Consider the following 27,031-nt stretch of genomic DNA (forward strand, 5'->3'; position numbering starts at 1 on the left):
TTACAGGCGGGAGCCACCATACCCGGCCTTTTTTTTTTGAGACAAAGCCTCTCTGTAGCCCAGACTAGAGTGCAGTGGTGCAATCTCAGCTCACTGCAGCCTCTGCCTCCTGGGTTCAAGCGATTCTGCTTCCTCAGCCTCCCAAGTAGCTGAAATTACAGGCATGTGCCACTGCACCTAGCTAATTTTTGTATTTTTAGTAGAGATGGGGTTTCACCATGTTGGCCAGGCTGGTCTTAAACTCCCGACCTCAGGTGATCTGCCTGCCTCGGCTTCCCAAAGTGCTAGGATTACAGGCGTGAGCCACCGAGACTGGCCAGCTAGAAAGCGAGTATTAGGAATGGAAAATTTATAAAGCCAAATAAAATTATTATTATTATTATTTTAATGGAGATGAAGTCTCACTATGTTGCCCAGCCTGGGCTCGAACTCCTGGGCTCAAGTGATCCTCCCACCTCAGCCTCCCAAAGTGTTGGCATTACAGGTGTGAGCCACCGCGCCTGGCCAAAATGAATACTTTTGGATTATTGTTCCTTTCACTGGGATAGGTAATAACTATATAGTAATAATACAGATGAGTTAATTCCATAATATTCCAAATATCTCATTTGTTCAATAGCTTAACCACTAGAGTTACGATAGTTTAGTAGAAAAATACTGCCTGAGTGCACTTGGTGGCACTTTTTAGATTTGGTCAAAGTCCCTGAGGAAGCACCATTTAAGTGGAGTCCTGAAGCCTGACAGGTATAGTGGGGTGGGGTTGGCAGCCATTCAAGAGTACAAGAAGGAAGAGTCATTTCCTTTCCTCTTCTTTTTTTTTTTTGTAAAATAGTTACAGAACCCCTAAGAGTAAGACATATTAAGATGAATATGATACAGATATGTCCTCATGAAGCTGAGTTCAATATAATTATAACAATAGCACATGATGTGATTTTATTTTCCACTGTAAGACTGAGTATGCCATTAGTAATGAGAGTGAAGATAACCTTAAGAACATTTCATCTTGGTAGAGGATACAGACATAAATACATTGACAGTAAAAGAATATGGTTAACTGCTTTTATAGAGTGTCTTATATATGATACTCTATAAAGATACATGGTATCTTATACAAGATACTATGGTGACAGAAAAGAAAGAGTGGTCAGTTATTCTTGGAGGGAGGGCCGCAAAATATTTTGCAGAGGAAATACTTGAGTTGGATCTCAAAGTGAGTTAAAAGCTGGGCATAGTGGCCCAAACCTATAATTCCAGTGCTTTAGGAGGCTGAGGTAAGGAGATCACTTGAGACAAGGAGTTTGATCCCAGCCTGGGCAGCAAAGCAAGACCCCCATCTCTACAAAAAATTAAAAAAATCAATTGGGCACAGTAATATGCACGTGTAGTTCCAGCTACTTGGGAGGCTGAGGCAGGAGGATCACTTGAGCCCAGGAGTTTGAGACTGCAGTGAGCTATGACTGTGCCACTGCACTCCAGCCTGGGTGACAGAGCAAGACCCTATCTCTAAGGGGGAAAAAAATTTTTTTAAGTGAATTAAAGCATCCTTTTGTTCAATATTTTTCTCCCTGGATAACTTCATCTTATTCAATAATATTAGCTACCACAGACATATATGCTGGGGGGAACCAATTTAAAATTTTTACCCCCAAGCTCTCTTTTAAACTCTAGACCTACATTTCTAACTCTTTGCTAGAATTTTCCAACTTTAATGGCCCTAACCACCCTGAACTCACTCTGTCCAAAATGAAACTAATTGTCTTCTTCCATAGTTCTTCTTCTATAATTCTAAAATCTTTTAATGGCGTCCAATTCCCATTTTAGAAATCTTTGGGTTTCTTTTTAGTTTATATCATTTATGTTTCCCGTTTTCTCCAATCAACCCCAAATTGTATTAATTCCCCCTTAAAAATTATCTTGACTCCATTCTGCCTTCTGTTTTTTTTTTTAGATGAAGTTTTACTCTTCTTGCCCAGGCTGGCGTGCAATGGTGTCATCTTGGCTCACTGCAACCTCCACCTCCGGGGTTCAAGCAATTCTCCTGCCCCAGCCTCCCGAGTAGCTGGGATTACGGGTGCCTGCCACCATGCCAGAGTAATTTTTGTATTTTTAGTAGAAATGGGTTTTCGCTACTGTCGGCCAGACTGGTCTCGAACCCCTGACCTCAGATGATTCATCCACCTCGGCCTCCCAAAGTGCTAGAATTACAGGCATGAGCCACCAGGCCCGGCCCATTCTATCTTTTCTTTCAACATTCATAGCCCCATATCTAGGCCCTTAAACATCTCTTCCCTGGGCTATTGCTGTAGTATCCTAAGTGGTTTCCCTTCCTCTTATACTTCCCCTTCTAGTACATCCTCTCTCCTTAACTATGTAAAAAGAAAAAGTGGTTCTCAAACTTTTTAGACTAAGGAATTCTTTACATTCTTAAAAAATTATCCAGGCCTGGCGCAGTGGCTCATGCCTGTAATCCCAACACTTAGGGAGGCCAAGGCGGGCAGATCATGAGGTCAGGAGATCGAGACCATGGTGAAACCCCATCTCTACTAAAAATACAAAAAATTAGCTGGACGTGGTGGCAGGTACCTGTAGTCCCAGCTACTCAGGAGGCTGAGGCAAGAGAATGGCATGAACCCGGGAGGCGGAGCTTGCAGTGAGCTGAGATTGCGCTACTGCACTCCAGCCTGGGCGACGGAGCGAGACTCTGTCTCAAAAAAAAAAAAAAAAATTATCCAGGACCTCAAAGAGCCTGTGTTTAAATGTGGATTATATCCATCAATATTAAAAAAAAAAAAAAAATTATCCAGGACCTCAAAGAGCCTGTGTTTAAATGTGGATTATATCCATCAATATTTATCATATTAGAAATTAAAGCAGGAAACTTAAAAATACTTTTTAATAGCAGTAAATCCATTACATGTTAACATGTTGTAGACTGAAATGTGTCCCCTGGAATTCATATGTTGAAACTAACCTCTAATGTAACTGTATTAGGAGCTAGGATTTTTAGATGATCAAGGTTAAATGAGGGGATCCTAATCTGATAGTATTGGTGGCTTTGTACGAAGAGGAAGAGAGGGATTGCTGTCTCTCTGCCATGCGAAGACACAGTGAGAAGACTGCTCTCTGAAGGCCAGGAGGAGAGCCCTCACCAGAGCCCAACCATTCTGGTACCTTGATCTTGGACTTCCAACCTTCACACTGTGAGAAAATAAATTTCTGTTGTTTAAGCCACTCAGCATATGATATTTTGTTATGGCAACCTGAGCTGACTAACTTAGATTTTGGTATGAAGAAGTGGGGTGCCACTATAACAAACACCTAAATATGTGGAAGCAGCTTTGGAGCTGGGTAATGAGGCTGAAAGAGTTTTGAGGTGCAGGCTTGAAATATGGATAAGGACAGTTTGGTGAGGTCTCAAATGGAAATGAGGAATATGTGGTTGGGAACTGGAGGAAAGGTGGTCCTTGTATGAAGTGGAAAAGAACTGGCTGAACTATATTCTAGCATTTTGGGGAGAGTAGAACTTCAGAGCAATGACATTGGATATTTAGCTGAGGAGATGTCTAAGCAAAGTGGCACAACTTGGTTTCTTCTGACCACTTATAGTGAAATGTGAAAGGAAAGAGATGAACAGAAGAAGCACTTGTTAAGCAAAAAGGAAGCACAACTTGAAGATTTGGAAATTCTCAGCCTATCCATTTTATAAATACATGAGAAAACTTGTTCTGAAGACAACAGTAGGGGTGTGGTTGAACAACTATTTGATATCATGTGTGCACTTCATGGACTTAGTCATCTTAGTAGAAACCAGAAACAGAGTTGAGTTTATACGAGCAAACACACTACCAGTTTGAACTAAAAGGGACAGGGAAGGTGGGACAGAATGAAGGAAGGCCGTTAGACTTTTTGGATTCTACAGGACCAAACCATAGAGCTATTCAATTGTGAACATGTACTGACTTCAAATAAAAGGAAGAATGACCAAACCCAGGACTGCCACTCCTAATACAGGCCCAGAGGGCAAGGCTATTTCCTCCTTGATTTCAAAGGGTGAGGCTGCCTTTCCAGTTTCTGGGGCCAGGCCAACCTCACAGAGAGCTGCATGGGTGGGGCTGTACCACAGAGCTATGGGGGTGACACTGCCATCCCAGTGGGCCTGGAGGGCAGAGTATCAAAAATAATTCTCACGCTTTTTCTCTCTTTTTTTGTTTTTGTTTTTGTTTTTGTTTTGAGATGGAGTCTTGCTCTGTTTCCCAGGCTGGAGTGCAATGGCGCGATCTCGACTCACTGCAACCTCTGCCTCCCAGGTTCAAGTGATTCTCCTACCTCAGCCTCCCGAGTAGCTGGGATTATAGGCGTGTGCCACCACACCTGGCTAATTTTGTATTTTTAGTAGAGATGGGTTTTCCCCATGTTGGTCAGGCTGGTCTGGAACTCCCAACCTCAGGTGATCTACCTGTCTCAGCCTCCAAAAGTGCTGGGATTACAGGCATGAGCCACTGCACCTGGCCTCTTTTTTTTTTTTTTCTGAGACGGAGTCTCATTCTGTCGCCCAGGCTGGAGTGCCGGAGCACAATCTCGGCTCACTGCAACCTCTGCTGCCTGGATTCAGGTGATTCTCCTGCCTCAGCCTCCCAAGTAGCTGGTATTACAGGCACCTGCCACTGCACCCAGCTAATCTTTTTGGAGTTTTTAATAGAGATGAGGTTTCACTATCTTGGCCAGGCTAGTCTTGAACTCCTCATCTCTTGATCCACCCGCCTTGGTCTCCCAAAGTGCTGGAATTATAGGTGTGAGCTACCGCGCCCGTCCTTTTTTTGTTGTTTGTTTGTTTTTTGGAGCCGGAGTTTTACTCTTGCTGCCCAGGCTGGAATGCAATGGCGTGATCTTGACTCACTGCAACCTCTGCCTCCTAGGTTCAAGTGATTCTCCTGCTTCAGCCTCCGAGTAGTGGGGTTACAGGCATGCACCACCACGCCCAGCTAATTTTTTTCTATTATTAGTGGAGATGGAGTTTCACCATGTTGGCCAGGCTGGTCTTGAATACCTGACCTTAGGTGATCCACCTGCCTCGGCCTCCCACAGTGCTGGGATTACAGGCGTGAGCCACCTTGCCTGGGTTTTTTTGTTTGTTTGTTTGTTTGTTTTTAAAGAGAGACAAGGCCTCACTATATTCCCCAGGCTGGGGTCTTGAACTCCTGGGCTCAAGTGATCCTCCTGCCACAGCCTCCTGAGTAGCTGGGATTACAGGCATGTGCCACTGTGCCTGGCATTCAAACTTTAAGATGTAATAGAATTTGCGTTGCTAGGTTTTGGACTTGGTAACTATTACCCCTTCCTTCCTTTTGATTTTTTTCATTTGAGAATGGGAATGTCTATCCTATGTCTGCCCACCATCATACAATATATTGGGAACGTATAACTTGTCTGGTTCCATAGGTTCACTTCTGGAGAGTGAAGTCTAAGAATGAATTGTACCTTGAGCCTCCCCATGTCTGATTCAGATAATATTCAGAAGAAACTTTGGCCTTTAGATTTTAGAATTGATGCTGGAATGAGTTAAGACTTTTGGGGGAGAATTAATGTATTTTTACTTACTTATTTTGAGATGGAGTCTCGCTCTGTTGCCCAGGCTGAAGTGCAGTGGCACCATGTCGGCTCACTGTAACCTCCGCCTTCTAAGTTTGAACCCCTAATTCCCCATATGACTATTGAAAATAGGGCTTCAGGTAGTAATTAAGATAAACTATGAGTAGAAACCTGATCTGATAAGACAGGAAGGCCTTATAATAAGAGATACCAGAGCTCTCTCTTTCTTGTGAGAACACAGCAAGAATTCAGCCTCACCAGTACTCAGCCGTGCTGGCACCCTGCAGGTACCCTGATCTCAAACTTCTAGCCTCCAGAATTGTGAGAAAATAAATTTATGTTAAGCCACACAGTCAATGGTATTTTGTTATGGCAGCCTGAGCTAATACACACTTTGTGAAAAATAATTATATTTCCCACAACAAGAAAAAGTTCAGTTAATAGAAGACAGCTTATTCTCCGTTGTCTATTTTGAAATGCTGTTCGATTGAAGTGTATGAAGAAAACCTGGCTTCACACAGATGTGTAATTGAAAAGGGGAGGAGTATTTTAATAGTCTTCTCAGAAAATTGTGGATACCTTTTTTTGATACTACACTAAAACTTTCTATGAGTACTTTTCTGAAAGTTTAGTTGTGGTGTAAAATCTGAACTTTGCATGCCCTGTTATGTGAAAATCTATTGGTATATCTTAACATTTTGAATGGATCTTTTATGCATAATTTTATATCGTACATTGGTTGCTTGGAAAATACTTGTTCACTGAGCTATGCATATCATATCCATATCATGATCCATTTTATTGCATAATACGAAAAAACTCATTTGTTAATATCACCACCATTCTCATAGAAAAGTCTTTATTGTGAAATTTGCGAGGCTCACAGTAGCAGACACACATTTAAAAAAATTTCAATATGTACTTGAAAGCTCAGATTTTATCACTGGCAGCAAATATTTTCATTTTCTTCCTTGATCTTGACAGACTCAGTTCATTTTAAAGAAAATATCTGCCAGGTACCCATCTAAATAACTGTAAGTTTGTGTGTGGCTCTTTCAAGTAAAAGTGGTGTTTCATTACAAAAGGGGCCAGTTCTCACAAATTGCTTTACTAGAGACAACCATCATACCTGCTATAATGTTTAAAAGAAATTTGCCTTATTTTTACTGTGAGGATGTGGAAGTGAAGAATCCAATGACTGCTAGTACAGTTTGGTGTCATTGTCTTGACTCATGCTAATGTACTAGCAGTTTTACCCATCGTTGACTTTTCATCACCAGTTCAATTTTGCAGGACAAGTAAGACAAGTGAGGCAGGTGCCTGGGGTACAAAATTTAAGGACACCCTTACTCTCAGGGTCATGCATCCGAGTTCAAGTAAACACATTTAGAAAGGCAAATAATGTCTTAGAATTTATTTTGAAGAATTGTTACTTTACAGTTCCATGAATTATACTTTGAGAACTGCTGATCTAAACAAAGATCTGGTATTTGTTATTTTTCTGCTTATAAACCTTTGATGACCAAGAATAATATCTAAACTCTTTTCTATAGTACATACGGTCCTTCATCAATTTCTTCCAGTCTATTTTCTTTTATTTTTTTTTTCAGATGGAGTTTCGCTCTCATCACCCAGGCTGGAGTGCAGTGGTGCGATCTCCATCCACTGCAACCTCCACCTCCCAGGTTTAAGAAATTCTTCTGTCTCAGTCTCAGCCTCAGCCTCCTGAGTACCTGGGATTAGAGGCAGGCACTACCATGCCCAGCTAATTTTGTATTTTTAGTAGAACTGGGATTTCATTATGTTGGCTAGGCTGGTCTTGAACTACTGACCTCAGGTCATCTGCCCACCTCACTCTCTCAAAGTGCTGGGATTACAGACGTGAGCCACTGTGCCTGGCCTTTTCCAATCTGTTTTCTAACCCCATTTACAGTTCTCCCTCCCACTCCTTACCCTGTACTCTAGCCTAACCATGCTGTATGGTTTTATGACACTTCCTCTGCTTCAGATGTTCTTCATTTTGCAACCTTATTCTCATTTTTTACAGTGATTCAACGTCAGTTCAAATGTCACCCCCTTTCTAAAGCCTTCCCTGATTTCCCCAAAACAAATTTAATGCTTTTTTTTTTTTTTTCTTAGAACAAAATGTGTCTGGCCGGGCGCGGTGGCTCACGCCTGTAATCCCAGTACTTTGGGAGGCTGAGGCAGGCGGATCACGAGATCAGGAGATTGAGACCATCCTGGCTAACATGGTGAAACCCTGTCTCTACTAAAAATACAAAAAATTAGCCAGGCAAGCGCCTGTAGTCCCAGCTAGCTACTCGGGAGGCTGAGGCAGGAGAATGGCATGAACCCAGGAGGTGGAGCTTGCAGTGAGCCGAGATTGCACCACTGCACTCTAGCCTGGGTGACAGAGTGAGACTCCATCTCAAAAAAAAGAACAAAACATGTCTGTTATCGGAGTTCAGGCCATTTACATGACTACTCTCGTACTATGTTTAATTCAGTTAAGCAAGTCAGTTCCAGAGGCTGTGCTTGGTTATAGGAATAGAAAAATAAGCAAAGTTTTAAGACTTCATATTTTAAAGAGGAAACAAAACCAAGCAGATAATCATATTGTAATATGGTAAGTACTATAATTGAATTATGAACTAAATGCTATGGAGACAGAAATATGGAAATGATTAGATTTAATTCTGTTTTTTGAAAGCATGCTTTATTCATCTTTGTATCATCTGTGGCTAGCACCGCGCTTAGCCTACAGTGGGTAGACAATAGATATTGGTTAAGTGAAGATTTTAAAGTGTCTCTTTTTCACCCTTTTTCTCCTTTGTTTTTCAGAATGTAAGGTATGGAGAAACCCTCTAAATCTTTTCAGAGGAGCAGAATATAGGAGGTATTACATTTTGCTTTCAGTATAAGTAGGGCATTGGTTCTAGAGTGAAGGTATTTACAAAATCATTTGTCTTTATAAATATATCACAGCTCTTCTAGTAGGAGATACTGATCTATAATAAGGTAAAAATGATTAGTCCACAGTTTATTTGGCAGCATCTTGACTGTGTTTACTTTTTTCTTTTAATTAAATTTTTTTGGGGATAGAGTCTTGTTCTGTCACTCAGGCTGGAGTGCAGTAGCGCGATCATAGCTAGCTGCAGCCTTGACCTCCTGGGCTCAAGCAATTCTCTTGTCTCAGTCTCCCAAGTAGTTGGGACTACAGGCACATGCCACCACATCCAGCTAATTTTTTTTTTTTAAGTGAAAACAAGTTTATTAAGAAAGTAAAGGAATAAAAGAATGGCTACTCCATAGGCAGAGCCCACATCCAGCTAATTTTTAAAAATTTTTGGTAGAGGCCGAGTACGGTGGCTCACGCCTATAATCCCAGCACTTTGGGAGGCCGAGGCAGGAGAATCACTTGAACCCAGGAGGTAACAGTTGCAGTGAGCTGAGATGACACCATCGCGCTCCAGCCCAGGTGACAAGAACAAAACTCTATCTCAAAAAAAATTTTGGTAGACAGGGGTCTTTCTATGTTGCCCAGGTTCATCCCAAACTTCTGGGCTCAAGTAATACTCCTACGTTGGCCTTGCAAATCATTGAAATTACAGGCATGAACTACCACACATAACCTGTGTTTAATTTGATAATCATAAGAAACATTGCATCAAACCATATGTTTGTGATATGTATAAGTATATATTAGGCTCCTGGTTTATCATACATATAAGTAGTTGTGATATGTATAAGTATATATTATATATGTATAAGTATATATTAGGCCCCTGGTTTATAAAAAGCCTTTTTCAAAGAATTTGTGGCATTAAGAAAAAATTACCAGTGTCGTCATATTCCTGTGCATGATTGCTAAATTTCAAAATTTGAGGATGCATCAGAAAACATCACTCTGAATGTAAATTGTGCAACAGTAGAGGGTACTATATTTTTATATTGATTTCATAGTGCCACTTCCTATTTTCACTACTGTGTCCATTTCTCTTCTGGTTTTTAACTCTAAATGAGAAAACATCTTTTGAAACTTATGAGCAAAGATACTTTACTTTTATTTTGAGGAGTGCTGTATTTTACCTAGAAGTAGAATGGGGCATGTTATTTAACTTACTGAATAAGAAACATTATGTTTCTACCATGTACAGGCACTGTGCAAAATGATGGAGATACAAAAATGACTAAGCAATGGCTCCTGTGCTTAAAGACTTGATAGTGTAAGATAGTGACATCCTGTGAAGTGAAAGCTAGGCTTTTATGAAAGATGCCGTTAGCCTGTATTAAGGGATACCTGTAAGAAACAGGTCCTTGAATCTCTTACTGTGTTTAATCAAAGTTTGAGGCTATTTGTTGTATTATACAGTTTCCATTTCCTGAAGATCTTAAAAAGAAATGTGTGTGTGTATATATATAAAATTTTTTTTCTTGAGACTGAGTCTCTCTCTGTCACCCAGGCTGGAGTGCAGTGGCATGATCTTGGTTCACTGCAATCTCCTCCTCCCGGGTTCAAGTGATTCTCCTGCCTCAGCCTCCCTCCCAAGTAGCTGGGATCACAGGCAGCCCATACCACATCCAGCTAATTTTAGTATTTTTAGGAGAGACAGGGTTTTACCATATTGGCCAGGCTGGTCTCAAACTCCTGACCCCAAGTGATCCTCCTGCCTCAGCCTCCCAAAGTGCCAAGGATTAAGGTGTGAGCCACTGTGCCTGGCCTAGGATAAATTTCTTAGTATCAGGAATTCTTATGCTTCTTTTGAATGATTATTTTCTCTTAATGTAAAAGTATAACTTCTGGGTATACATTTCATATGTTAGCTCCATTTCAGGCTTCATTTTATGTCCCAATTCCCAATCCTTAATTTTCGTTTTACTGAGTCTTCTTTTTTTTTTTTTTTTAAGTTAAAAAATAGAGACAAGATCTCGCTATATTGCTCAGGCTGGTCTTGAGCTCTTGGGCTCAAGTGATCCTTCAGCTTCAGCCTCCCCAGTAGCTGGTAGAGACAGGCCTCACTATGTTGCCCAGGCTGGTCTCAAACTCCAGGTCTCAAGTGATTTACCAGCCTCAGCCTCCCAAAGCACTGAGATTACAGTCATGAGCCACGGCACCCAGCCCAATTCAATTTTCAAAAGCAGTTGTTTATTGAATATTATTTTTCTATTTGGTCTTTGATGTTTCATTATCATACTCTTAAGTAGTTTGTGAGGTTATCTTTTGTTTTACTGATTGTAAGATTTTAAAACATCCAAATTGTAGCAGTATATTTTTGAATTTAAGTAGTGTTTGTTATAGCAGATAGATGCTGTCTCATGTTCAATTTAAATATTTTGTCGTGTTTTGGTAAAGATACACTTGGGTGACTGGTAAAGAGCCACTTACATACTATGACATGAACCTGTCAGCTCAGGACCATCAGACCTTTTTCACCTGTGACACAGATTTTTTACGTCCTTCAGACACAGGTATGTATCATATCTGTTCATAGTATAAACAGTGATCATGAAGATGATTTTAAAAGTTCTTTAGAGTTGTTTATTATAATATACAGAGTTATTTAGTTATTTGGCTTTGAGTTGTTTATATTATTGATAAGAAACTCAGATTAAATTATGACTATAAGCTAGGTTGATACACTGCTTTCCTTATACAGAATTTAAAATATTTCATATTTCTTTTACTACTTCAAAAACCTTTCAGATCAAATATGACAACTACTTTTCCAGAAAACAGTGTACCCTGTTTCCGTCTGGGAAATGAACACCTGCAATTATACATAAAATAAAATAACAGGTCAATGTATAAACATTGGAGAATGGCATGTAGAGAAAACCAGAATATATTTTGTTTTACTTGTGAGTTAGAGATGCATATAAAGTGGTAGAAGATCATAGAAATTTATGTGTTTAGTTTTCTCCAAGTGCTTATCTATAGAAGAGAGTATTGAGATTCTCAATTATATGGCTTAAAGACAGGGCTGGTCAGGTCGGGCGCGGTGGCTCAAGCCTGTAATCCCAGCACTTTGGGAGGCCGAGACGGGCGGATCACGAGGTCAGGAGATCGAGACCATCCTGGCTAACACGGTGAAACCCCGTCTCTACTAAAAAATACAAAAAACTAGCCGGGCGAAGTGGCAGGCGCCTGTAGTCCCAGCTACTTGGGAGGCTGAGGCAGGAGAATGGCTAAACCCGGGAGGCGGAGCTTGCAGTGAGCTGAGATCCGGCCACTGCACTCCAGTCTGGGTGACAGAGCGAGACTCTGTCTCAAAAAAAAAAAAAAAAAGACAGGGCTGGTTGATTGATTGATTTCACTCTGTCGTCCAGGCTGGAGTGCAGTGGTGCAGTGATAGCTCCAAGTAACCTCAAACTCATTACAAAACATTAGGATTACAGACATGAGCCACTATACCCTGGTCTGGGATCTTTATCAAAATTTTTCTTCTACTTTGAATGAACTCACCCTCCTTATCCATCTGATGAGTTACTTTTTATCCTTCATTATCCAAATTAAAAGTCACATTTTCTGGAAAGCCCTCTCTGGGATCCCTTGTCACAGAATTAAACATTTTGTTTTCTGCAGTTCTGTACTACTTAGTCCAAACCTCTATGAAGTAACTTTAATTTATTCAGCCACAAACATTTATTTGTTAATGTTATATTGCTTTCATGTTTGTCTTTGCTACTAGGGTATGAACTTTCGGACAGCAGGGACTATATTCTCTTCATCTTTGAATCTCTATTATCCAGCACATTGCCTGGCGTAATGTAAATATTAATATTTTTTCTTTGAGGAAAGTATGAATGGGCTGGGCACGGTGGCTCACGCCTTTAATCCCAGCACTTTGGGAGGCCAAGGTGGGTGGATCACCTGAGGTCAGGAGTCCGAGACCAGCCTGGTCAACATGGTAAAACCCCGTCTCTACAAAAATATAAAAATTAGGTGGGTATGATGGTGGGTGCCTGTAATCCCACCTACTCGGGAGACTGAGGTGGGAGAATCAGTTGAATCCCAGAGGTGGAGTTCGCAGTGAGCCGAGATTGGGCCATTGCACTCCAGCCTGGGCGACACAGTGAGACTCCGTCTCAAAAAAAAAAAAAAAAAGTATGAATGATTGAATAGCCTAGATGTCACAGAAGTCTTAAGCAATTTCACTAATAATAGCCAATACTCGTCTAGGCTTACTATGTACCAGGCACTATTCTGAGCAATTTATAGAAATGTAATCTTCCCAGTCACTTTATGAGATAGGTAGTATTATGAGCCCCATTTTAACAATAAAGGAACCGAAGCAAAGGGGGATCAAGTAATATGCCTTTAATCACACAGCTAATAATGATAAAACCATTTTTCAAACTCAAGACTGGCTGTTAACCACTACACTATTACTGCTTCTACCCACCACAAAATCACTGAAGGGTCTGAAAAACAGCCAGTTTCCTGCATTAAAATGAGTTCCTAGTGATTTATCTTTGTTAGATTAAATCCGTTAAGAGTGGATGATAGGAAAGCCAAGGATCTTTGGTATGGTTATATAAAATGATTTAATTGCAGATAAAGGAGTAAAAAGAATAGATTTATGTTTACATGCTTAATGTTTATATTAATGGCAAAAGGATAGGTGTTAGGGAAATAACAGCAGTACAATATCAGTGCTGTATGTTAACTTTAAGGGTTGAGTGATTCTGGAAGTTAGGTCTCACCACCCTTTCTCTCACAGCCCCTCTCACAGAGTGACACTGAATTGCAAACACCAGCAGGCTTTTAAAATAGCTATCATGGCTATCTACTGAAGTTGTGGTATTAAAATATTTTTATTTGAATATCTCCTAAAAGAATTTTGAAAAAGAATGTGTCCCTTCACACATTTTTAAGTTGACATCATAAGGTTAAATAATCATAGAGAATGTAATTTTTGACATAGTGCAAAATACAGACATTTAAAAATAATAGTATACCCTATATTTCAATATGTGTTATGAAATCAAATGATTTAATGCCCACTACAATCCACTGAAAAATACATGAATAGGCCAAGGACAGTGGCTCATGCCTGTAATCCCAGCACTTTGGGAGGCCGAGGTAGGAGCATCCCGTGAGTCTAGGAGTTTGTCAGCCTGGGCAACACAGTAAGACCCCATCTCTACAAAAAAGTTTTAAAATTAATCAGGTGTGATGGTGCATGCCTGTAGTCCCAGATACTTGAGAGGCTGAGGTGGGTGGATCTCTTAAGCCTAGAAGGTTGAGGCTGCAGTAAGCTACGATGGCACCCCTGCACTGCAGCCTGAGGGACAGAGACCCTTTATCTAAAAAAAAAAACAGCCAAACAAACAAAACAATATGTAAACAAATTCTCTCTCTCTCCTTTTTTTTTTTTTTTTTTTGGAGACCAAGTTTCGCTTTTGTTGCCTAGGCTGGAGTGCAATGGCGCAATCTCGGCTCGCCACAACCTCCACCTCCCGGGTTGAAGCGATTCTCCTGCCTCATCTTCCTGAGTACCTGGGATTACAGGCATGCGCCACTATGCCTGGCTAATTTTGTATTTTTAGGAGAGACAGGGTTTCTCCATGTTGGTCAGGATGGTCTTGAACTCCCAACCTCAGGTGATCCACCCCCCCTTGGTCTTCCAAAGTGCTGAGATTACAGGCGTAAGCCACCGCACCTAGCTTACCAAATGCTCTTTAACAGTAGTAAATTTTGTCTTTTTTCTTCTTGAACACATATCTGTTTTACATCCCTATGTAATTTTATTACCATTGTTTCATGCTGTAGAGTCTGGTATCACACTTCCATCCTTTTCTACAATAAAACATTCTAATGTAATTTTTAAAAATTTGAATTGCATTTGACTGTAAGGTTCTAAGTGTTATGATGTGCTTTCATTATATTTATGTCAAATCCTTAGAGCTACATATTTAGCTCTTTAAACTTTGTGGAAGGTTCTGTATATAATCTAATTGACTAGGTGAGTTCTCATTGTCAGTTCTATCAACCAAATCATATTTACTTTCTGACAGAGAAGTCTGACTTCACTTTTCAATTTAAATAAACATATTAATATGCCTCCCCATGACAACTATCTATCTTCTGAATTCAGATTCTAAGATAGAAAGATAGCTGTGTCTAGAACTTACCACTTGGCCAAAATAAGGCTTCACTGCATTTATTACTCCTTGCTAATGCCTGCTTTGCCTTGATGTGAGGGGACCTTCCCTTAGGAGAATCCGTTCTTTGATAGTAAGTAGGGAGGGGTACTAATGGAACTGTTAAAAATTGTTATCTTTCCCTTCTTCATTCTGTAATATACCTGAATACAGGGCCAGAATACTTTCTTTCCAATGCCAAGCTTCACTGTTAAATAAATAAAAGGCAGGAATACTATTATAGGATGCCTTGATTAAACATGGCTGCCCCCAACCCAAACTTTGAATTGTCCCTTTGGCGCCTGGAGATTTTTACACTATAGGGCAGTACACCTTGTCAGATTCAGGATGAGTAAGAAGTAAGCCTTTTGTGTGTTTGTGTGTTTTTTGTAAAATAAGAGAAAGGAACATATCTTCGTGGGGAGCGGGTATAGGAATTGTGGTTAGGTAGGATAGGGAAACCAGAGAAACATTCTTTGGTAGATCAGTTATAGGAAAGAGTGATCAAGTTGAAGCTTTAGAAGTTGATTTTCTTAAAACCGTGTATCCCATTTGGTCCTTTCTAAGTTTTATGTACTTCTATAGAGGTGTGTCTAACCCCAGCTAAAGGTTGAACTCAAGTCGGACAGAGTGTGTCTGTGAATGATCTTCAGAAACAGACTGTTGATTCCATATTAATCTTTTCAGACCCTCACATAAAGGTCATGATTTATATCAGTAGTTTTATTTTCAAAAATACAAATGTGTATATATGTGATGTGGCAAATTTCTCTTGACTTACTGTCATCAGTAATAACTAAATTAGATTTTGTTCTTCTTCTATTAATTTATCTAGGGCAGAGAAAAAACATATCCAGAAGGGCCCAGTATTGGTTTTTGGATTTTTTTCTTCAGCATTTAAAAATCAGGAGATTTGACATTAAAATCTGAATTTGTGCCTTTTGAAGGTTGAAAAATGGGGCAAAATTGAACCTGAATTTACACTTGGCAGTAATAAGATGAAACTGAGTTGTGGCTCTCTCCTTTAGACAGTGAATATGCTTTCAGTCCACTCATTTATGTTTAATGCCTGGCATTTGTAGGCATTTACATTTATGCCCCCTGACCTTACGATAACTGCTGATCTGTTTTGTGCTTGTTAGCATATTGGAATGTTATTTAACTTGAAAAATAGATAAATTTGAGTGAGTTGCTAATTGCTTATGTTAATTATATTCAGCATATCAAGAGCCCTTAAACAGGACAATTGAATACCAAATCAGCATTTTGTTTTAAATTACTCCTAAGCCTTATTTTAGAAAAAAATATATACATTTTCCCCCTGTCAACTTTATTTCTCCTTTCCGCTTAGGCTTAGGACTGCTTTGGTTTTGAAGAATACTCTTGAAAGGCTAGGTGGAGAATTTGGAAACAAAAGAATAAGATAATATATTTAAAGGTGAATTAGACAACCTCACTAGAAATTTAAAAAAAAACAAATGAAAATGAGATAAGTTTCAGATATTAAATTAGCAAAGATTGGTAATACTGTGTTAAGTTGTTAAATTAGCAAAGATTGATTATACTGTGTTATACAGCCTGAAAAAGTGTAAATTAATACAGTCTTATTGTGGAGTTTGAGGGGTGTATATCTGGAATCTTTTTTTTTTTCTTAACTTCCCAAACTTATTACATATCCAGAGTCTTTTAAAATATACATATTTTAGCCAGCTATTCTACTAGAAAGGAAGTATTTAATTAGTTATGAAAAGACACATACTGAAAGATTGTTATCACAATGTTTTGTATTACCAAAAAATTTAGTATACTTAATTGTCCATCAAAAGGGAATTGGTTAGATAAATTAGGATATGCATTTAATATACTAGAGTACCAAATAACAGTTTAAAATGTTAATACAAATTCAGTGTTAAAATTTGACTTGTAAATATCATATAACTCGTAGAAGACAGCCTATCATCAAAAATTACAAGTCTAACATTATGCATTATTTTAATGTAATATTTAGTGCTGCAGCAGAATGATGTTCTTTTACTGGCCTGTATCAAATGGGTGCTGACTTGCATCAGTTTGTCAAGTTCAGGAAGCATTAGGTGTCAGCTAGCTGGTGACATGTTTGATATAAGAAATGTATTTTTGTTATACAAATGGAATATATTGACTCCTTTGCTAAGCCAAGACTAATATTTTATTTCCAAAGGAAAATTCAAACATTTTTCACATTATTCTTCCTGGACAGTTGCAGGTTTTGTTCCAAAAGCAACACTCATAGGTTCTCTATTTTTCTTATCAAACTTGAAATGGGCCAGTTAGTCTTCTGAGTCTACTTTATTTGTTTGCTTATTTAATTAAAGAAAACTTTACTTACTGTGAAGTCTTCATTTTGGTACAGTAAATTGGTAGCAAAATTAATATTCCAAAGAAATCCTAACTCAGGTCTTTATTGAATCCTGATAGAGGCTGACATTTTCTAGCGGTACTATATTCTAATTAATTCATTTTTTTTCCCCTTTTACACAAAATGCAATCCCATACATTCTTCGTAGAGTGAATCATTCATTAGACAAAGACTTTGTTTTTAAGTTTTTGTATATTTTTGTTTTTTGCAGTTCCATAAAACCTTTTCAGAATGATAAAAGTAGAACTGTAATATTTCATATTGATTATAATGTGATGTCACTTAAACTCAATGTTAACATGCATTTAGATATATAAATGTTCATATATAATAATGATATAATTAACTTGTTTAAGTACCCTATATATTGTTCAAATAAATCAGAGAAAGAATATATTTTTATTTTATGTGAAGCTTCCAAATTTAATATAAATTTCTCGTATGGATAAAGTGAACTAATAACCTAGTTTGTTGTTTTGTATGTTTAAGAATATGTTATTTAAAGCTTTGTTTACTCCACTAGCTTATTCTTCATACATTTTGCAGATTATTTGTTTACCATCTCATCCATTTTATGACATATTTTTTCTACAGTTATGCAGAAGGCCTGGAGGGAAAGAAATCCTCCAGCTCGAATCAAAGCAGCCTATCAAGCTTTAGAATTGAACAATGAGTAAGTTTAAAATATATGGAAAATAAATTTATTTTGAAGGAAACCAAGACAAATGATTTTTATATCTCCTTTTGTCTGTTCCTAAGACACTTGGAGTCATTAGTCATTTCCCTTTTGCATGTTATAGATATTTAATAAAAATTTCAGTGTTTGCCAACATTGTATTTTGCTTCTGAAATTGTAAATCTATATATGCTTTTGAATAGAAATTATGCTAGAAGTACTTTTCAAAGTGGAGAATGCTCATGGAGAATGGTGATAATACTTTATAGTTAAAAGGGTATTAAAATACTAATATACTTATGCACCTGTTTTAATTTTTTCATTTGAATCACTCACTTGAAGCATTCAATCTTGAGTACTTTAGTTGTTAATGGACTTGAAGCCATGAGAAGGGAATTAAAAATAAGTAAAACATAGCTCTATCAAGTTTATTTTTTTCCATGTTAGTAGCATTTTTTAGTTTTGAACTTTTTATATTTTGAAAAGGCAAAATGTGAAATCATAAGACAACTTAATCTTTACAAGGAACAGATCAATAAATACTAATCGAATGCAGACTAAATAAATACCAAGAGTGAAAATATGGTTCCAGTTGGGGTTTATCAAGGAATGCTTCCTGAATAATGTAAATTTAGAGTTATTCCCTGAACCTTCTCCCCCCAGTATATATGTTATCCTTATTAAGAAGACCTTCCCAAGGTGGAGCAAAAATGGCGGAGTAAAGAATGCCAAAATAATAAACTAGCAGAAACTGTCGGGATAAACTTTGTTTTATTTTATTTTATTTTTTTATTTTTTGAGACGGAGTCTGGCTCTGTCGCCCAGGCTGGAGTGCAGTGGCGGGATCTCAGCTCACTGCAAGCTCCGCCTTCCGGGTTTACGCCATTCTCCTGCCTCAGCCTCTGAGTAGCTGGGACTATAGGCGCCTGCCACCTCGCCCGGCTAGTTTTTTGTATTTTTTAGTAGAGATGGGGTTTCACCGGGTTAGCCAGTATGGTCTCGATCTCCTGACCTCGTGATCTGCCCGTCTCGGCCTCCCAAAGTGCTGGGATTACAGGCTTGAGCCACCGCGCCCGGCCAAGGATCAACTTTATTAAAACTCTGGAAACTAATCAAAAGTTTACAGTAACCTAGTGAATGCTTAATCAAGGGGAAAAAACACCCGAATCTCTCTAAGAAAGCTTTGTAGTGTTTTATTTATCCTGGCCCCATCCCTCACTCCCTAGCTCAGTGGCAGTCTTGAAGACAACAGAGTACGTTCCAGGGATAGGTTTCTAGTACCAGAGGAAGTTGAATGGACCTTATTTTCAAGGAACTGTGGTCGTTTGTTTTGACCTGTCTGTTGGCTCCCTGAAGCACTAGCTCAAAGGGCTTGCTTTATTTCAGCTTACTGAAAGAAGAGAGTCCTCAACTTCAAAACTCTCCCAGAACTGACATAACTACACTCTGGGTTATTTGTTAAAAACATTTAAAGGCAAATGCATTAGCAGCTGCTGCTGCCTGGGGCAAGGGATAACAGGAAGGACAAACAGTAGACAAACCAGAAAACTTGTGAGCAAAGTCTGGGGAATTAGATACTTTGAGGAATAAAGACTCTGAAAAGCTCCCACACATTTCTGGGAATCAAGGCCCCACACACAGCCAGAGCTGGGGACATGTTCAGAAAAGACTTGAGAAAGTCCTGAGCTCTCAAGTCTGCCTAACCTTCATGTTCTGCACAAGTAGAAGGTGAAAGCTAAGGCAGAGTTGTAAACTGTTTGAATGTGAAGGTGTGCCCTAGCACCCACACAGAGCCCATTTGCAAAGTTTTTACTTTTTGTGTTTTGTTTGGTTTTGGTCCCAGGTGTTTAAGGAAATCTCTATCAAATCACCAACTGACCACAAAGCTAAAATAGCACACGTGTCACTGGTCACACATGACAAGTAATATAGATTTTATAAAATGGGTTCAGAAAAGTCACTAAACAAACAACTGCAAAAGCAGCAACAACAAATCCTAGGGAGTAGAGAAAATTATATTTCTAGAGTTGTCAGAGTATAATATTTAAAATTTCTAGTTTTCAACAAAAAATTACAAGGCATGCAAAGAAACAAGAAAATATGGCCCATACATAGGAAAGAAAAGAAATTAGGCTTGGTGTGGTAGCTTATACCTGTAGTCCCAGCACTTTGGGAGACCAAGGCAGAAGGATCACTTGAGCTCAGGAGTTTGAGACCAGCCTAGGTAACAAAGACACCCTGTCTCAAAAAATAAAAAGAAAAGAAATTAGTAAAAACTGCCCCTGTGAAGCCTAGACTTTGGATTAATAGACACAAAGTTTAAATCAACTGTTTTAAATATGATCAAGGAGGTAAAGGAACCCATGATAATGGTATCTCACCATTACAGAATATCAGTAAAGAGGGAGAAATAATTAAAAGGAACTAAATAGAAATTCCAAAATTGAAAAGCATAACTAAAATGAAAAATTTATCATAGGGGTTCAACAGCAAGCAGATTTAAGCAGACAGAAGCAAGACCAGTGAATTTCATTTAAGTCAATTGAGATTACCCAATTCAAGGAGCAGGAAAAATTAAGGAGTAAAGAAATATGACCAGAGTCTGAGAGAACTGTAGGATGCTATCAAGCATATCAATCTATGCATTATAGGAGTCCCAAAGAAGAGAGAGAAAGGGCAGAAAGAATACTTGAAGAAATCATAGCTGAGAACAAGATAATAGCCCCCCAAATACAGCAACATATTAAAAATGTTATACACCCTGACCAAGTGGCATTTATTCATGCATGCAAGAATGGTTACATATGAAAATCAGTCATTGTAGTACAGTACATTAACAGAATGAAGAAAGAAACCACATGATTATCCCAACTGATGTAGAAAAAACATTTGACAAAATTCCCCATCATGATAAATATATGGAAATCAATTAATGTAATACTCCACATTAATAGACCAAAAGACAAGAACTACATGACCATCTCAATTGATGTAGAAAAAGATCTGACAAAATCCAACAGCATTTTATGATGAAAACTTTAAAAAACTAGGAATGGAAGGAAACTTCCTCAAGAACATCTGCATCTGAAAAATCTACAGCTAAATGCGTACTTACTGATGAAAGACTGAAAGGTTTCCCTCCACCATCAGAAAAAAGGCAGGATGTCTGCCCTTGTACTTCTATGTTACATGGTGTACTGGAGGTTCTAGTCAGTGCAGTTAGGGAAGAAAAATTTTACATGGCATCTGAATTGGAAAGGAAGAAGTAAAACTGTCTCCATTCACAGATGGCATAATCTTGTTTGTAGAAAATCTTAATCCACAAAGAAACTATTAGAGCTAATGAAAGTATTGACAAAATTGTGAGAAACAAAATCAACATATGAAAATCAGTTGTATGTCTATATCCTAGCAACGAACAATCTGAAAAGGAAATTAAGAAAACAATTCCATTTACAAAAGCATCAGAAAGATTTAAATACTTAGAAATAAATTTAATCAAGGAGGTGCAAGACTTGGATGCTGAAAACTATAAAGCATAAGTTAAATAAATAAATCAAAAGACATCCCATGTTCATGGATTGGGAGACATTATTTTTAGAATGTCAGTACTCCCTAAATTGATCTATGGATTCAGTGCAATCCCTGTAAAAATTTTAATTATCATTTCTGCAGAAATGGACAGGGTGATCCTATAATTCATATAGAACTGCAAGAGACCCTGAATACCAAAACAATCTTGAAATAGAAGCACAAAATTAGAAGACTCACACTACCCAATTTAAAAATTTACTGCAAAGCTACAGTAGTTAAATCATAAGGATAGACACCTAGATCAATGGATTCAAATTGAGATTCCAGAAATAAACCCATATATCTATGGTCAGTTGATTGTTTTGTTTTGTTTTGTTTTGTTTTGTTTTGTTTTGAGACAGAGTTTCATTCTTTTTGCCCAGGCTGGAGTTCAATGGCACGATCTCGGCTCACTGCAACCTCCACCTCCTGGGTTCAAGTGATTCTCCTGCCTTAGCCTCCCAAATAGCTGGGAATACAGGCATGCGCCACCATACCTGGCTAATTTTGTATTTTTAGTAGAGAAAAGGTTTCACCATGTTGGCTGGTCTTGAACTCCTGACCTCAGGTGATCCACCTGCCTCGGCCTCCCAAAGTGCTGAGATTACAGGTGTGAGCCACCACACCTGGTCATGATTTTTGACAAGGGTGTCAAAACCATTCAATGGAGGAAAGAATAGTCTTTTCAACAATGATGTTGGAACAACTGGATAACCACCTATATAAAAGCATAAAGATGGTCCCTTACCTCATACCATATATCCCAATTAATTTAAAAATCAATCAATGACCTAAATGGAAGAGTTAAAACTACAGAACTCTTAGAAGAAAGCATAGGGACAAATCATCACCACCTTGAATTTAGCAGGGATCTCATAAATTATATCACCAAAAGCACAAGCAGCAAAAGAAAAATCAGGCAAATGGACTTAATCAAAATTAAAATATTTTGTGTATCAGAGGACATTGTGAAAAGGCAGAAATAGATTTGGGATTGCCAGGGATTGAGGAGGCAAGGGAGATGGGGAGTGGCTACTTAATAGGTACGGGGTTTCTTGTGGGGGTGATGAAAATGTTCTGGAATTACATTGTGGCGATGGTTGCACAACTTTGTGAATACATTAAAAATTATTGGATTGTATACTTCAAAATGCTTTAAACTGTGAACCTTGTTATTTGAATTTTACCTCAATGTAAAAAACTAACATTCTTCAATGTAAGATTAATTAGGTATTCACATAATTAATTTCCTGGATTAGTATCCATATAAAATACTTTTGAACAAATCCAAGAATGCTTTAAGGGGGAAAAAATCTTTTCACCTACAGCCATACAGTCATTAAAAATATATACATACATTCGGCCAGGTGCGGTGGCTCATGCTTGTAATCCCGGCCCTTTGGGAGGCCAAGGCGGGCGGATCACGAGGTCAGGAGATCAAGACCATCCTGGCTTACACGGTGAAACCCCGTCTCTACTAAAAATACAAAAAATTAGCCAGGCATGGTGGCGGGCCCTGTAGTCCTTGCTACTCGGGAGGCTGAGGTGGGAGAATGGCGTGAACCCCGGGAGGCGGAGTTTGCAGTGAGCCGAGATCACGCCACCGCACTGTAGCCTGGGTGACAGAGCAAGACTCTGTTGCAAAAAAAAAAAAAATATATATATATATATATATATATGTATGTGTATATATATGTACATACATTCAAAATATAAGCATATAATTATGTTTATATTTTGATTTATACCCATCTAGGTCTTTTAAAAAGTGTTTTTATTATGGTTATTTTATTTTATTTTATTTTATTTTTTGAGACGGAGTCTCGCTCTGTCACTCAGGCTGGAGTGCAGTGGCGCGATCTCGGCTCACTGCAATCTCTGCCTCCCGGGTTCCCGCCATTCTCCCGCCTCAGCCTCCAGAGTAGCTGGGACTACAGGCGCCCGCTACCTCACCTGGCTAATTTTTTGTATTTTTAGTAGAGACGGGGTTTCATCGTGTTAGCCCGGATGGTCTTGATCTCCTGACCTCGTGATCCGCCTGCCTCGGCCTCCCAAAGTGCTGGGATTACAAGCGTGAGCCACCGCGCCTGGCTATTATGGTTATTTTAAAGCATTTCAATTGGTTTTTGGAATGACAGTCAGGAAGCCTAGTGTTTTTGGTTTTTGTTTTTGTTTAGAGACAGGGTCTTGCTCTGTTGCCCAGACTGGAGTGCAGTGGTAAGATGATAGCTTCATTGTAACCTCAAACTCCTGGCCTTAAGCAATCCTCTTACCTCAGCCTCCAAAGTAGCTAGGACTACAGGTGCACACAGCCACACCTAGCCAATTTTTAAATTTTTATTATTATTTTTTTTTAATAGAGAAAAGGTCTCATTGTGTTGCCCAGGCTAGTCTCAAACTACTGGCCTCAAGTGATCCTCCTGCCTTGACCTCCCAAAGTACTGGGATTATAGCCATGAGCCACTGTGCCTGGGCAGGAAGGCCAGTGTTTAAAGCAGCAGTATATCTAACACTTCACAGGGATCTAGTGTAATGTAATGGAGAAATCTTTGTTGATTAGTGAAATTGTTATATACCATAGGGTCTTCTTATTTGAAGGATGATGAAATGGTATGATTTGCATTTTCTATATCTGAAGAACGTTTTTTGTCCCCACTTAATGATAGCTACTTGCCATCACTTTTGTTTAATGCTTGGTCTTGTACGTTTATCAATAATTTCTCTCCTATTGCTTAGATAAGCACAAGTTATTAGAAATATAACGCAAGCCACATATGTAACTTTAAATTTTCTAGTAGCCACATTTAAAAAGTAAAAAGAAATAGGTGAAATTAATCTGAATAATGTTTTATTTAGCTATATTCAAAATATTAATTTTTTTTTTTTTTTTTTTTTTTGAGATGGAGTCTCACTCTGTCGCCCAGTCTGGAGTGCAGTGGCGCGATCTCAGCTTGCTGCAAGCTCCGCCTCCTGGGTTCACGCCATTCTCATGTCTCAGCCTCCCGAGTAGCTGGCACTACAGGTGCCTGCTGCCACACCCGGCTAATTCTTTTTATTTTTTTTAGTAGAGACAGGGTTTCACGGTAGTCTCGATCTCCTGACCTCGTGATCCGCCCACCTTGGCCTCCCAAAGTGCTGGGATTACAGGTGTGAGCCACCACGTCCGGCCCAAAATATTAAAATATTTTAACATATAGTCAGTACTTTTCTAAAATCTATTAATGAGGAACTTTACATTCTTCTAAGTCTTCAAAATTCGTTGTGCATTTTTACACTTGCATCACATCTCAATTCGAACTCGTCACATTTCAAGTGCGCAATAGCCACATGTGGCTAATGCCTAGAATACTGGACAGTGCAGGCTTAGATAATCACAACTAGGACATTGTCTCTAGAAGAGATGGATTTGTTATTTCTGGGAATGGAATAACAACATTTTGTTTCTCTTTGTGGCCCCAAAACAAGAATTAGTTTATTAGCCAGGTGTTGACTTAAAAGATACAAAGAAAAGCCTCTGTGTTTTAGTGGGGTGAGGAAAAGCAAACTTGGCATAAGCATAGTTGTGAGGAATGAGGATAGGAGTGTAGGAGGAAGTACCTGAATTCAGAACAAGGGAAGTTATACCGCATAGTATTGTGGATAAGTCCATGGGTAGACAGGACAGCATGCAGAGGGGAGAACTCAGATTTGGGGAAAATGTCTAGTCCCGGAATATGTTTCTGAGTCAGATGTTAAAGGTGCCTAGTTGGTCAAGGGACTATCTTCCCAATCCTCACCCTCCCCATACGTGCCCCATGAAATGGATATCATAAAGTATATAGCAACTAAAAGCAGGTATGACTAACTGGGTGTGGTGGCTCATGCCTGTAATCCCAGCACTTTGAAAAGCTGAGGCAGGTGGATCGCCTGAGGTCAGGAGTTCTAGACCAGCCTGGCCAACATGTTGAAACCCCATCTCTACTAAAAATACAAAAATTAGCTGGGCATGGTGTCGCATGCCTATAATCCCAGCTACTCGGGAGGGTGAGACAGGAGAATTGCTTGAATCCAGGAGGCAGAGGTTTTAGTGAGCCGAGATTGGGCCACTGCACTCCAGCCTGGGCGACAAAAGCAAAATTCCATCTCAAAAAAAAAAAAAAAAAAGCAGATATGACCAGTAGAAGGTATATCATTCAGATAATTATAAATCTTCTTTTCTCCCCCCTTTCACAAAAAGAAAACACAGGACAATGGGTCAGAGAATGAGATAGAAGTTTAAAAACTTTGTTTTTTACCCCCCCCAAAAAAAAAACCCAGAAAATAAAGAGCAGAAGGAAAAGATAAAAAAGTGGAAAAATTGTGGAATCAGATATAAAGAATATACCAATGTGCCCCTATTAAGGTAAAATATTGAGTGAAGTTTTTTTTTTGTTTTTTCTTCTAAAGATGGAAAAAGTGTATGTAAGTAAATATGACATACAACAAAGAGACATAACCAAGAGAAAATGCTTGCTTTATCATTTTATTTAAAATTGCCTTCTTGCTTTCTTCATAGCTGTGCCACTGCATACGTTCTACTGGCTGAGGAAGAAGCAACAACTATTGTAGATGCTGAAAAGTTATTTAAACAGGCACTCAAGGCAGGAGAAACAATTTATAGGCAGTCACAGCAGTGCCAGCACCAAAGTCCTCAGCATGAAGCTCAACTGAGTAAGCAAGTTTGAACTGGTTATTACTGTCTTTTAGCACCTGTAATTTGCTTGTGTCTTAACACGAAACAACAATAATACAAAACTTAATACATACAGGTTAGTTAATTTTCACTGGAAATAACTAATCTATTCATAATACCTACAAGCCAGCAAGACAGAAATGTGTATTAGCCAGAGAACGTTTGTGGAAGGGAATAGATCTGTTCGGGTTATTGAGAGAAGATGTGCTGCTCTGAGACTTAACAGTAATTTATTTCATGTGAGAATTAGGCTGGTCATTGCAAAAACATAACTTTCAGCATTCAGGAGAGCCTTCTAGTGATGATAAACAGCTGTTATCTTTATCCTCACCCTTACTCTAAGCAACAATAAAGGTACATTATTTGGTTTGCTCTTCAGACTGTGTATCTGCATATAGTGCTAGGGAGTGGCCCCTTTCACACCATCTGATTCTTAGCCCAAAATCCAACCTCATGCTTGGCATTGATTCTTTCTTTGATTTTTCTCCATGATGTGCTTGAGATCAGATGAGCCATAGCAACTGAGGTCCTTTCTGTTCTTAGATATGCTCTACCAGTTATGATTGAGATTTTATTTTACCAAAGATGTTAGAATCAGCGATGATGCTGCTTCCTGCTATTTTTATGGCCAGAGGGTTTTAGTTTCATGATTTTGGCAAATAGTGGGTAATAAATTGAAATATGTTTATATAATGCATTATTTACTGGCAGCTAAGTTCTAAATCTTTTTTTGTGTGTAAATTAAAATTTGGATAATGTTTTTCTCCCTAAGCTAAATACTGATATATATGGTATGTTTCATTAATGCACATTTTTATAACATACATTTGTGGGAATATATAATTTCGTAGCTTGGAACTGATGAAACTACATCTTTAAAAATGTCATGCCATTTGTCTTTGAATAATCTCAAATACGGTTATGAGATAGTTACAGA

The 27,031-nt window shown here is 38.7% G+C and overlaps 1 protein-coding gene across 23 annotated transcripts in view; it reads left to right on the forward strand.

Moving 5' to 3' along the window:
* Positions 1 to 27,031, forward strand: part of LOC105479183 (suppression of tumorigenicity 7 like) — a 97,357-nt gene that overhangs the window by 11,166 nt on the left and 59,160 nt on the right. For 22 of the 23 annotated variants that reach the window (XR_003017437.2, XR_011620918.1, XR_011620924.1 and 19 more), the window contains 4 exons: positions 8,434 to 8,488; positions 10,946 to 11,061; positions 17,729 to 17,807; positions 25,918 to 26,072. Coding sequence is in view for 20 of the 23 variants with exons in the window: in XM_024791985.2 (XP_024647753.2) it covers positions 8,434 to 8,488; positions 10,946 to 11,061; positions 17,729 to 17,807; positions 25,918 to 26,072 (405 nt within the window). In the remaining 3 variants the exon portion in view is untranslated. The remainder of the gene's footprint in view (positions 1 to 8,433; positions 8,489 to 10,945; positions 11,062 to 17,728; positions 17,808 to 25,917; positions 26,073 to 27,031) is intronic. The other variant, XM_071092644.1, reaches the window with a different exon arrangement.

Source organism: Macaca nemestrina, chromosome 1 (assembly GCF_043159975.1).
Source record: "Macaca nemestrina isolate mMacNem1 chromosome 1, mMacNem.hap1, whole genome shotgun sequence".
Taxonomy (NCBI): domain Eukaryota; kingdom Metazoa; phylum Chordata; class Mammalia; order Primates; family Cercopithecidae; genus Macaca; species Macaca nemestrina.